The 12,647-nt window shown below is 45.8% G+C and overlaps 2 protein-coding genes across 6 annotated transcripts; one reads left to right on the top strand and one right to left on the bottom strand.

The window, feature by feature from the left end:
- Positions 1 to 1,062: 1,062 nt before the first annotated feature.
- Positions 1,063 to 7,328, bottom strand: mat2b (methionine adenosyltransferase II, beta). Of its 4 annotated transcripts, none has more exons than XM_044140612.1 (7): positions 7,198 to 7,328; positions 6,284 to 6,478; positions 5,236 to 5,350; positions 4,638 to 4,790; positions 3,604 to 3,800; positions 1,721 to 1,837; positions 1,063 to 1,576 (listed from the first exon to the last, which is right to left on the bottom strand). In XM_044140612.1, exons 1-7 carry the CDS (start codon positions 7,225 to 7,227, stop codon positions 1,403 to 1,405), a joined length of 981 nt encoding a protein of 326 aa, XP_043996547.1. In that variant the 5' UTR covers positions 7,228 to 7,328; the 3' UTR covers positions 1,063 to 1,402. The 4 variants fall into 4 exon arrangements, with proteins under 4 accessions (XP_043996547.1, XP_043996548.1, XP_043996545.1 ...); XM_044140613.1 differs by having other exon boundaries at positions 1,721 to 1,834; XM_044140610.1 differs by lacking the exon at positions 7,198 to 7,328 and adding an exon at positions 6,888 to 7,103.
- A 175-nt stretch (positions 7,329 to 7,503) lies between these two features.
- Positions 7,504 to 12,328, top strand: prob1 (proline-rich basic protein 1). Of its 2 annotated transcripts, XM_044140603.1 has the most exons (5): positions 7,504 to 7,901; positions 8,008 to 8,087; positions 8,502 to 8,850; positions 10,037 to 10,211; positions 10,520 to 12,300. In XM_044140603.1, the coding sequence occupies exons 3-5, from the start codon at positions 8,509 to 8,511 to the stop codon at positions 11,950 to 11,952; spliced, it is 1,950 nt and encodes a 649-aa protein (XP_043996538.1). In that variant the 5' UTR covers positions 7,504 to 7,901; positions 8,008 to 8,087; positions 8,502 to 8,508; the 3' UTR covers positions 11,953 to 12,300. The 2 variants fall into 2 exon arrangements, with proteins under 2 accessions (XP_043996538.1, XP_043996537.1); XM_044140602.1 differs by lacking the exon at positions 8,008 to 8,087 and having other exon boundaries at positions 10,520 to 12,328.
- The last annotated feature ends 319 nt before the right edge of the window (positions 12,329 to 12,647 follow it).

The raw sequence follows: 12,647 nt of genomic DNA, 5'->3' as shown, positions 1-12,647 counted from the left end.
TTTAGATACAACCACCTTTAAAGGACCAAATTTTCAACATAGCCACTTTTTGGATATGAAAGTATCCTTTAAGCCTCGAGATATGCAAGATTTACTGTTTAAAACAAGTTTTCACCGCAAACATACTTTTGCCAGTCTCATTAAATCACAATTATTGTGATTTCATAGGATCTGTAGTCAGCAGGCTGACTTCAGATAAGACACTAAAACGTTGTTCTCCGCTTTGGCCAGCAGAGGGTGCCGTCGCCCTTTCCTCTGGAAATGCTTCAAATTATTCTTGGAAACTAAACCCGTTGCTTTGTCCTCTCTCCTGCCCTTTTCTCCACCTTCAACTAAACTGATCAAAGTCATTGTAGTGACTATTTGACGGACAACTCAAAATTGCAAAAATCAAAAACTTGAGACTTAAAGGTGAATTCAATTCAAATATCCACTGGATGCACCGTGAGAGTTCTGGCTTACGCAGTTCCAAAAAGTCTGTCAAAAATGCATTTCTTTTTTCATTTCAAAGTTACAGGCTTCACGGGATTCTGCTGCTTCTCTTGCTCTGATTACCTCACCTGTTCACTGAGATTGACTGACAGACTGAATGGGTGAAGTGACCATCAAAGTAACTGGTAAAAAAAACAACAAAAAAACACGTGACCACCCACGTGTTTAAAGAACTACCTGAATCCTATGTTTCCAGATATTTCAACACCTGAACGTTTAGCAGCTTTTGGACTGGATCTAAAACCTGACTGGTGTTTTTCTGAAACATAGGCATGTTAAAACTTGTGTCAGATTATTAAACGCTGAGGCATCAGGGCCCCTTCTCTCACAGCCAGATTAAGGCTGGATTATCACTTTTGTCTTTCCAAACACTGAATCCTGGCCCCATGTTTCCTGTTTGGACCCAAACATCAGGGACGCTGATGGACGAGACGCTTCGCTGTTGAAAATAAAACCCAACACCAACACAATTCAAGTTAATCTTCATTACTTTATAATTAGACACGTAACCTGCCCTCATACCTCCAGTCTGAAGCTTTGGTCGGGAACTTAGACGACATTCAAACTAAATCAGAATGACTTTCTTTTATTGTCATTTCCTGTCCTCTGTGGGACACCGTAGAGCTTGAGTCCAAGCAGTCATATAATTTTTTCAGTGTAATCAGATACATAAACAGAAACTAAACCAGAGCTAAATGTAAATCAAGGCCTGAGGGGAAATATTCAGCTCAACCTGTTTCCACTGACAGAATCACTTCAGTTTCCACAGCAGATGATCTGGGACGCAGGAGTCCACCCTGATCCCTCCCAGTGTTTCACTCTTCAAAAAGGAAAAAAATTAAAATAAAATCTGAAACATTCATTGTGGAGCTTGAAGCAGTTGGACTGGTGCTGTTGAAGCGGGACGGGTTCAGTGGAAGACGGTCTGTCTCCAGCGTTTGTCGGCCGTGAACGGCCACAGACACTCGCTGATGGCGACGGAGAACGCTCGCGGCTCCACGCTCAGGCTCAGCTGCTCCAGGCGGGAACAGTTCAACTGGCTGTTGACTGGACGAGGAGCGGACCCGGCCGGCTGCTCCGTCAGCTGCGGGCGGATGGAGAGACAGCATGAGATGATGCAACAGAACCACCAACAGAACTCCAATCGTTACCACTTAAACTATTGGCAGCAGGCAATAATGAATGTCTTAGGAAAACAATAGAATGATAAAGCAATCAGCTGACTCACAGGTACGAGGTGATTGGACGGCAGGTTGAAGGCCTGCGCCATGGCAACAGCCATCTCATATTTGGTCATCTGCTCTTTACCGGAGAAATGGAAGATTCCTCGGATGGACGGATCCTGCTGAGAGAAACAGATTTGGTTTCAGAGACCTGGCTGGGAACTCCACAATATTTGACATTTTCACAACTTCCCCCGGCTCCAATATCAGCTCGCTATGGTATTGGCTCATTAGCATATTGGCTTATTAGCATATCAGCAGAGCTGTGTAGATGTGAGTGCAGGTTAGTGAGGCAGTTTTCCCCCATCTAACCCAACAGTGGAGGACCAGACACATCTAAAGGCAGCAGGACTTCGGCCCTCGGAAGTCCTGCAGTCATTAATTAATACCTGTAATTCATTCAAATAACTAACTTAGTGTTTTGTTCCAAAGCGCTAAAATGCCTTCAGTTTGTAGTTTGTAGTGGAGGACATTCAAAGTCAGAGCACTTCATTCAAAACATTAACAGACCTTACACACACTCCCATCATCAAACTCCTGATCTTGTGTTGACACACGGCTGTATTTCCTCATAGTTCTTTGTTAAATCTCAGAGCCTGCACCGAGTAACAACAGAGGACTAACAGAGGAGAATGATAAGAATCCCAGGTTTTATCTCAGTCCAGTTGCCAAACGTCCTCAGAGTCACGGCTCTGTTGATCCATCGACTCCAGATCTCAGCAGTAACGGCTGCACGGGATTCCCCTTAAATAAAATCGATTCCATTAAAAATTAAATGACTGTCATCCACCTGAACATGAACGCTTCACCCTCAGGAAGTGAAGCAGCATTAATGATCTGTGTGATCTGAGACTTGACTTATCAAAGATCAGGGGCCTCGTGTATAAAACGTTGCACAGTTTTCACAATTAAACTTGCCGTACGGACAAACTTAGAAAAGTGCAGCGCACAGAAAAACTTGGATGTATAAAGCCGTGGGCACGCTGCGCACCTTCCCTTTATAAATCCCAATTTGAGGGAAATAGAGCGCAACTGCTGCTGGTCCACCCTGTCGCCACCCATAAATACATCTTAATGTACCTTAGTTTAAATAATCCAGAAGCCTGCCACTATTGGCCCCAGTAACCATGGCAACGGTCCTTGTTCGTAGCAGTACAATTAATCATTATATATTTTATTTAAAAGTTGCTTTCAGGGTACATAAGGTCACCTCACAAAAAATAAAAATAATACATTTTGAAGAAAATTAAAAAAATAAAGATATTATGCTAATGCCTGTTTGAACAGCAGGAAGGAAAAGTACTATTTACTTTGGAGTGAGGTTTTCACATCCTTTTATATATATATATATATATATATATATATAGATATAGATATATATATATATTATTTTTTATTTTGTGTGAGTGTTATGTTACTGTCTGAGGACAAATTATATGTATATATATATATATATATATATATACACACATATATATATATATATATATATATATATATATATATATATATATATACAAGAACCAGAGAGGGTCCGCCAGGATTATATATATATATATATATATATATATATTTTTTTTTTTGTTTTTTATTTTGTGAGTGTTATGTTACTGTCTGAGGACAAATGCGGTTCAGTTTCATTGTTTATGTTTAAACGATAAAATATTAACGTTATGATAAACACCGGGTTCGAAGCTTCTTGGTCTAAATAAATGAATGTACTCAGATTTCAGTGTATTTAGGTGAGTTTTGACGCTTTGTAGTTGGTCATTATCCACAGAGAAAGTTTGCGTGGCCGCAGCACATGGCAGGTAAAAAGTTTATTTAAGTAAACTTTCACGCCACGTTAATTTTTATACATGCCGACTTGCGCGCTCTGATTTCCCACCTGTCTCGCTCTCTCAGCCAGCTTCCTGCAGACGGCGCCGACGTCTCGAGCGTCGGTGGGGAAGCGCTGCAGGCAGTGGTCCAGCGCCCGCCGCTCCTCCGTCGCCTCCTGGACCTGTTGCCATAGCGACGTCACGGCGCTCTCCGTCACAGACTCCACCTCCCCGAACAGGACGGGAACACGCAGGATCACCGCGCCTGAAACAGGGGAGCGCTCAGTCCACCAATGAACCACGAGGTCATCCTGAGCTGCCTCTGTAGTCATGATGCTACAAGCTGCAGACAATCTGACCACCTCACTTTTTTCTCCTACTACTCTCCAGTCTGCATTATCATAACTTTTTACTGTAACATAGAAAGTTCTCCTGGTTCAGTTCTTCTGCTCTGTCTTCTCCAACCTCCAGTCGGGTCAGACGGCAGCTGGTACTGACCCGGTTCTGGTTCTGCTGTAGTTTTCTTCCTGTTAAAGGGGAGTTTTTCCCCTTTCTACTGTCGCCCCCTACTGGTCAGGAGGAGTGATGCTCTGCTGTTTAAGTTTCCCCTCATGTCTTGTTTGCTTGGTCAGTTTGTGCTTCAGTCCTTTGTGTTGCAGTTTATTATGTTGACCTCTGTTTTTGGCCCAACTCATCATTTCTCAATTATTTTTTTGTAATACATTAGCAATACTTTTGGAAACCATTTAGTGTCTCTCTGGTTGACCTCTGCAAATCCCTAACAGAACCTATAGCCCAGGTTCTTCTAGCAGGTTGGACTTCCACAATTTACTTATTAAATTTATTTAATTTCTGTTCGGATCAAAAAAAAACATTTGAGTTGATTTTGATTATCTGCACAATAAGCAGATTTAGTGAGAACTGCAGCTGATCCAAAATGTTTTGCAGGTGAAAATCTGTCCTGACTTAGCTGCAGGTAAAGCATCAGGTAACTTTAAGTCATCAGCATCACCTACTGGTCCCCACAGGTAAGTCACCTGGGCAAAAAGACAGACCACCTGTCGCCTGCCTGTCGCCTGCCTGTCGCCTGCCTGTCGTTTACCTGGGCAGTGTCTGAGTGCCTCCCTCTCTCCCTCCAGCTTGCTCCGCCCGTACAGGTTGAGTGGGTTGGGACAGTCGTCCTCGCCGTACGGAGGGTTCCGGCCATCAAACACGTAGTCGGTGCTGATGTAGATGAGCAGGGCACCGCAGGCGGCTGCGGTCAGAAAGGTCAAAGGTTACAGGAAACATACATGACCTTGGTCCTCCTGGCACATGAACGCCAGGATTGTTAAAATCCATTTTCCTTGTGATCAGAACCAAAAAACAATCCTTTGGTTTGGAGCGGAACCTGAGAGCAAGTTCTGATCCGGCTCTCTGGGCGTCGCGTCAGAATGGTTCTACGGAACCAGAACCTTCTAAACAGACTGGAAGCTATTGGAGCAAAAACAAACTTCCTGTTTTTGGATTTCTAGACTTATCTGAACCAACTGGGTTCTTGTACCAGACCTGATTGGACCGGGTCATAAAGAACCAGAGAGGGTCCGGGTCTGAACCAACAGGACCATATAAAAGTCTGTGAGAACTGCAGCTGATGCAACATATAAAAGTCTGTGGTCTGAACCTGGAGTCTGGCTCCGCGGAGTCATGTGACCACTGACCTGTCTCCCTGGAGACGGTGCTGGAGGCGTTGACGTTCAGGCTGACCGCCGCGTCCGCGTTTCTCTCCATGACGTCCGGACGCCGTTCTGCGGCGCAGTGGACCAGAACGTCGGGCTGGAACAGAAACGCTCAGGTTACCATGACGACACCGGTTGAAGCCCGGAGAGCCGTCCGGGTCAATCAGCACCAGAACCTGAGTAGACCTTTAAATGACCCTTCAGTTTATTTCTCTTTGCTAACAATAAAGCTGATGAGGTCAGAGGATCAGTGACATCATCAAGTGTACTTCCTGTTTTGCTCTGCTGCTAAAAGGGAATCCACAAAATGTCTGATTTACAGAAAATGAATCTCTCTGAAATTGCTGCACCCATGACCTTTGACCCCGTCTGGCTGTCCAAGGACAGAGACGCTACAAACATCTTGAAAGTGAAGGAAAGTTTAAATTAATGCAGAAAATTAATTGGTTATTAGTCTCCATTACATAAAACGGCTCCACAGTGAGAGGGAACAATTCAGTTCAATAATAACTTATTGATCCCAATAAGCTTTTATTGAGATCAATAATAATTTGATCCCAATAAGCTTTTATTGAGATCAATAATAATTTGATCCCAATAAGCTTTTATTGAGATCAATAATAATTTGATCCCAAAGTATTATTGATAATCCAGTATTATTAATTGGGGGAGATCTGCTGTAGCAGTCTGTATGAGAGCCAAACTGAAGAGTCCTCTGACTGAAGACACTGTCATATGATGGACTTATGAAGAGGATGCTGCGGGTTGCCAGGTTGTGCTGAAGGATCAGATCCCACAGTGATCCAGAAGAATCTGGATTTTTACTGGATGTTCAGATCTTCCATGTTCATTGATTCATATTTTAGAATCAGTATTTCAGTAAACTTAGAGAAATTAAATGTGATCTAAAACTCAAAGGTGATGACGAGTGAAAACATCTAATTTGTTCTGAGATCAATAAAGTCAACCTCAGTCTGGCCTAGTCCAAGCATTCAGAAACTTCAGTCTGGTCTAGTCCAAGGTCTGGTACCTTGGTCTCCTGCAGCAGCCGGCGCACTGCGTCCTCGTCGGTCAGGTCACAGCGCAGGAAGCGGGGCCGGGCTCGCCGCAGGCCGGTTCCGCTCACCGTCCAGCCGTGATTCTGGAACTCCTTGCAGACAGCCCGACCCAGAAGGCCCGTCGCCCCGGTAACCAAAACCCTTGGGCCCTGGGGCAGGACCTCATCCTGGGGATGAAGCAGAGAGCCAGGTTAGACAGGGGCGTAACCTGTTGCTATGGAACCAGCAAGTTCAGTACCAAACTGAAGGTCCGAAATACCGAGAGGAACTGAATCTGAACGCCAGAGAACCGCTAGGATCCAGAACCAGAACAGTCCTATTGCACATTTATAAACAACATGGAGGCCTCACTTTGATGACAGCGCTTTGGTGACAGAACCGAGCGTCTCCATGGAGACCGGTTCCTAATACGGGACCACCTCGCTAGTATACCTGAGTGCACCTGTCTCTGTTACCTGTCGAGACCTGCCTGGCCCAACCTGTTCCCACCTGAACTAGCTCTACCACCTGTTCCCACCTGCAGACCCGGAGCCACGCCCCCAGGCCCCCAGCTGTTTTTTTACAGGTAAACGGTACCTGGACCAGCTGCACGAGCCCGGGGCTGAACACCAGCCTCTGCTCTGCGCATGCGCTGCTCATGTCCGTCCACTGATAGGTACCGGTTCTGGTCTCGGTCACTGATCTCTGTCTGAGGTCTTGCTGCGCAACTTCGTCATACACTTCCGGTCAGATCAGCTGATTGCCGTAAAGCAGCTCTGGCGTTAGCAGGCGGCTAACCGGAAATGACCACAGCACCACCAGTCGAACTGTGGTCCGAGTCCATAGCGCATGACTCGGATCCAAGTGCTGATTTCCTGATTTCTACCGGTACCGGTTGCGAACTCACCTGCAGAGCTGAGAACTGGAACCCAGGCATCTGACGCAGACCGTCACGAAACCGCAGAACCAGAACCACCCAGCTGCAACTCCCGATATGGCAAAGGAAATGACGATTCTTCTGCTGCTAGTTATTTCTAGCGTTGCAAGCAGCGAGGTGGCCCACTACCACCACCGCCTGGTCAGGACCGAGAACTGGACCAAAACTCAAATCAGAACCTTGAGTTTCACAAAATAAAGTCTAAATCAGAGATGGTCAGATCCATCCTCTGAAACTTCCACCTGCAACTTTTAGATACATCCCTCCTCTAACTCACCTGGACCAATCAATATCTCCAGCGGGGTTACTGCTGGAGATAACACCAATGTGGACAAGAGAGAGAGTGTGTTGCTGACACACTGGAGACGGGCGAGCAAGCTTCAGTGAAACAGAGAGAGAGAGAGAGAGAGAGAGAGAGAGCAGCAGTCTCGTCTGTCAGTCAGCTCCACAAATAGAAAGCTCTCTCTCTTTCTCTCCCTCTCTCTTTCCTGCAGTGTTGGTGTGGATCGCCCGGTTCTGAACCCAGAGACTCCAGAATCGGAACCAGCTGCAGCGGGAACCTGGACTATTGGCTGTATAGTAATAGTAATATTCTATCTGGACCTGGAGCCGGACTCTGCTGGGTCCAGAACCTGAATGATCCGAGTCGGTTCTGATCTCTGATCTGATCCCAGGTAAACTGATCTGATTGGTTCAACTGTTGATGTTTTATTATGTGATTTATTTTAACTAAACAATAAACTGATTTCGCTTTGAAAATGTTTTGATGTATGATTTCAGTTTCAGAACTTTTTCCCGTTGAGTCGACGTTAAACCGAGCCACAGAACCCAAAACTCTGATATTTAAACTCTGAAGAAATGTACGTAAAATCAGCAGCAGGGAGTCACAGGACTGATTTAATCACTAATAAGACTGATTAATCAGATTTATTAGTAATTAATCAGATTTATTAGTGATTAATCAGTGTTATTAGTGATTATTAACACTATTAAGATGTCTTATTGATTAATCACTATGACCTTCTTCGAGATTTTTTATGACAACATGAGGATGAAGTACAGAACTTTGAGGAGAATCGTAAATAAAGATAAAATAATAAATATAGAAAGTTAAAATGAAGTATCGACTAATTGCTGTAAACTGGATAGTTACAACATGGAAGGTAATTTAGCCTTTTAAATATTTCTGTATAAATTATTTAGAGTTTCTGGTAAACCCATCATTAACACCAAACATCAGCATAACTGTTTGTTTTTATCTTTTTCCTCCACAGAAAAACTATGAGCGTCCTGGAGGGAGGAAGAGGAGCGAGGAAGGACCTCGCTGCACATGGCTGCGCTGAGGCTGACCTGCCGCCTCGTCACAGCTCCAGCCCTCAGAGCCTTCCGCCATGTTCACTAGTTCCTACAGACAAGAGGTCAGAGGTCACCTGGACAGGTGAGAGCGAGGTGGAGTACCTGGACATCTTCAGCAGGGATGACGAGGAAGAGGATGAAAGCAGCGTATGGTCAGAGGAGGATCTGTCTCTGCACTTCTCTCCCTCCGTTATCCTCCAATCGGACGATGAAGAGTTGGAGCCTGACAGTGGCTTAGAATGCATGCACGCAACCATGGAAACACAGGTGAGTTTTTCTGACATTGTCACTGATTTGCCTTCCTGAGAACAGAAGATAAATCAGTGAAAACATTCTTTCATCAGATTTGATCCCTGAAGTGATTCAGGTTCCCTCTGCTGTTCTCATTAAAATCCTTCCAGAGGACATTTTACAGAAACATATGGAACTAATGCCTGAATATTTGCACACGTCTTAGTGCAGAGCTGCAGATCTCAGGTAGAATGCACATTGTTGGCATTTCCTTCAGGATGGCTGCACCAAATCCAAACGGGTTAAAAGACAAAACATTCAAACATTTAGATATTTGTCCGTCATCCGTTTCCAGCAGACACTGGGACAAAGGCAGGGGCACCTGGACAGGTACCAGTCCATCAAAGGGTTTATTTTACATTCCCATAATTTGTTCAACTTTCCTGTCCACCCTCTCATTTTGAGGTCACTGTCCCTTTAAGAGACAGGTGAGTGGAGTTAGTCCAAAGTCAGTAGATTAGATTTATTGTATTTGTGTATAGATCCAGGTGAAGCTGCTGGAGTTGCTGCAGAACAGATCAGATGAACCTGATCTGCAGAGCTGCTGCTTTGTCGATGTGACAGCAGGTTTGATGGAGCAGGTCTTTGATGGCGTCTCCCTCTCCATGGCGATAAGCAAACTGCAGGGTTTCCTGAAATGTGCTTGTCTGCTTCCTCAGACAGGTAAGCAAGGCCTGATCAGCTCACATCCATCATGGACTCTGTCGTCTTTCAGAGGAAAATCTGAGACCATCTGGCAAAATATTACAAAAAAAATTACAATATAGCCTTTGTAGAAACTGGATCCTGCACCATGACAATAACCCAAAACATTCCATAAATCCAGAAAGAACTGGCTGACAATGAAGGAATGAAGAGGCCTGGGCCTAGTCAAAGTCCAGACCTTAAACTCACAGAGATTATAGAAATAAGCTAATCAAGAAACCAAATGTCTCCTGGAGGAATTGTCCAAACCTTCTCAGGCTGATGACAGAGAGACTGAGCTTCTCACTGAAGCTGCTTTAGCCGAACGGGGCAGCAGGAGGTAGTGTGTGTGGTGAGTGTGTGTGAGTGATGCTTCACTTCTGTTTAATGAGTAAAACCATCAATGGGGGACATTTCTTAAGAACGGAATATTTCTTCACTTGAGCGTATTTGTCTTCCTGTCTGCTTACCTGAACAGGTGATGATGAAGGACGACCCTCCTGAGAGGGGAGGAGTTCCCGAAAAACATACCCGTCCACTTTCATTTCTACGCCAGAACAGCATGCCTGCATCGCTGCACACGCATCCCACAGCCAGTGGCGAGGCTGGCAACTACATGTTCTACAAAGGCCGTATTGCAGGGGCCAACAGCGGTAAAAGCTTCTCTGTTAAATACTTAATAAATGATTTCAATGTAATCCTGAAGCACAGCAGCAGTTCAAGGTCATTACAGAAACATCGGAGAGATCCAAAACGGCAAACTGACAGAATATTGACTTAGGATGGGTTGGTTGGTTGGTTGGTTGGTTGGTTGGTTTTTCTGGTTGGTTGATTATCAGGTTTCCATGCTGAGGTTTGAAGCTGATCAGCCGTTTGTCCTGACTGATATCTTGCTTCCCTGTTCAGACGTGACCTGATCTGGTGCCAGACTGAGTTCTGATCCAGTTTTCTGATCTTTCAGGTCTCCTGCTGGAAGGAAGTCGGCGATGTCTTCAGAAATCTTATTCTCTGGATGAAAGTAAAACAAAGATGGCGTCAAGCCTCTTAATGAACATCCTGTCCAAGAAGATGCAGGTGGAGCAGAGCAGCAGCACAGCTAACAGCCTGAAGAAGCTGGAGGCAGCACCTGCCCCACACGCTCCACCTGCCCCCCCTGCAGGGCAGCAGGGTGAACAGCAGGGGGAGACAGGCGCATTCAAAGCACCACTGCACCTGGTCAGAGATGTGAAAAGTTTCCACAGCATCAGCAAAGCTGTTAGCATGAACCCAACGAGCTGCAACGCTATTGGCCAGGAAGAGAGCGTCTCACGTCACCCAGCTGCAGAGGGTAAACATCATGCTGCCATGGTTACGGCATCTCTCAGCAAATCACAGAACAGGCAACAGGACAACGCTGGCAGCCGTCCGGCACCAATTGAAAAACAAAACAGTCAGCCAATGGACGAGTCTGAAGACAGGCCCCCTATCCAACCCGTCCGCCATGTCCAACCCGTCCGCCATGTCCAACCCGTCCGCCATGTCCAACCCGTCCACCATGTCCAACCCGTCCGCAATGTCCAACCCGTCCACCATGTCCAACCCGTCCACCATGTCCCTTCAGAACTGAACCAATCAGAGACAGCTGCAGTCTCCCTTGCACCTTTGCAGCGCTCACCACATGATCTCCAGAAACAGAAGTCCTCTGAGTCTGCCCCAGACCACCAGTTCCGTCCATGCTCCACCCAGAGCCAGCGCTCCACCCGATGTGAAGCTTCTCCCTTTGCTCCCATCCAGCTCCTCCATCCCTGTTTTTACAGGCTGCAGTCCCACCTGAGAAGTGTCCCCTTCATCCACCCTCCTCTGAGCTGCATGCCATCCCACCTTCACCCCCCAGCTCCTCCCCCCCTCCACCTATTGGTGAAACCTGACAAAAATCCGATCAAAGTCAGGGATAACTCTTCAAATCAGACTGAAATCAGCAGAGATTCGGACTGCAGGAGCTTTGGGAGACGTGAACAGGTTCAACCGCCGCAGCAGCCCTTACCTGTGAGCTCACAGACTTTCACACCTGGCCAGGTATGCAAGGACCTGGTTTCCACTGCAGCACCTGGAGCCTTGTTGAGTGTCCCTGCTTCCTGTCACCTGATGTTAGACGCCAGCAGTCATCGCTGCTTCTACATGGACGCCGGCGCTGCAGCTCAGAGGAAGCTGCTGCTGGACCCAGAAACTGGACGCTTCGTCCAGGTGTTCCTACCTGCAGGCTCCGCCCTCCCCATGTTGGGGGGAAACCCAACAGTCCTGCCAGTCATTCAGTTTCCACTGATGGGCGTGCCCTTGCTGTACGGTGGGCCCTACCTACCTGTTACCATGACAACACCTCATGATGATGTCACCATGATCCTCCATCAGACCTGAAGCTCCAGCTGCTCCTCTAGATTTTATTTTTGCTAATTAATGTTTAATGTCAGCGAAACCAAAGGACTTTAAATAGGCCGTCTCTGCTGCAACAGCTTCCTTCTCAGGAGGTCAAAGTTCATCGCAGGTTCTGCTGACGAACCGTCATGTGATCAGTGGAGGACTTCGGGGTTAGAGTTAGGGTTAACCCTTTGCTTCTGAGCTTTACTGACTCGTTCATTTCTAACAAACCTCAACATGAAAAGCAGTGGAGTTTATAAAATAAGGCTGCAACTTCATTTAATGTGAAATCTGTGCTGAAATCAAAAATGTCAGATTTTCATTCTTTCAATGTCAAGCTTTGAAGTTTCAGGTTTCAATAAATTAACCATTGTGATCAAATTTGCGCTCAAGATTCTTACGTTTGAGTTTAGTAATCATTGTGTTTGAGGTTGCCGCATTCTTAAGTAAACATGGTAGTGGAACTGGACTCGTTGTTTCTTGGATATGTGGATCGTCTGGTTCCACCGATCAGAACCAATTTGAAGTTTAAGTTGAATCTCCGTGAATTAAGGGTTATGATTCCTGACCTTTAGGAAGCCCAAAGGTGAGAGTTCAGTCGTGGTTCCAGGAACTTGACCTCCACTAAAGCATCAGAACTCTATGGCCAGTCCAAATAGAACGGGGTTCAGGTAGTTCCTGATGAGAACTTAGTG

This window comes from Gambusia affinis, linkage group LG15 (genome assembly GCF_019740435.1).
Source record: "Gambusia affinis linkage group LG15, SWU_Gaff_1.0, whole genome shotgun sequence".
NCBI classification, from domain to species: Eukaryota; Metazoa; Chordata; class Actinopteri; order Cyprinodontiformes; family Poeciliidae; genus Gambusia; species Gambusia affinis.
This window is presented reverse-complemented; position numbering and strand designations above follow the sequence as displayed.

Coding starts and splice junctions, on each gene's coding strand:
- prob1 (XM_044140602.1), top strand. CDS start 8,509: ATGAGCGTCCTGGAGGGAGGAAGAGGAGCGAGGAAGGACCTCGCTGCA. Junction 8,851..10,036: donor ACGCAACCATGGAAACACAG/GTGAGTTTTTCT, acceptor TTACCTGAACAG/GTGATGATGAAGGACGACCC. Junction 10,212..10,519: donor TATTGCAGGGGCCAACAGCG/GTAAAAGCTTCT, acceptor CTGATCTTTCAG/GTCTCCTGCTGGAAGGAAGT.
- mat2b (XM_044140610.1), bottom strand. CDS start 6,950: ATGAGCAGCGCATGCGCAGAGCAGAGGCTGGTGTTCAGCCCCGGGCTC. Junction 4,791..5,235: donor CACCGTCTCCAGGGAGACAG/GTCAGTGGTCAC, acceptor TTCTGACCGCAG/CCGCCTGCGGTGCCCTGCTC. Junction 1,838..3,603: donor TGGCTGAGAGAGCGAGACAG/GTGGGAAATCAG, acceptor TGTTTCTCTCAG/CAGGATCCGTCCATCCGAGG.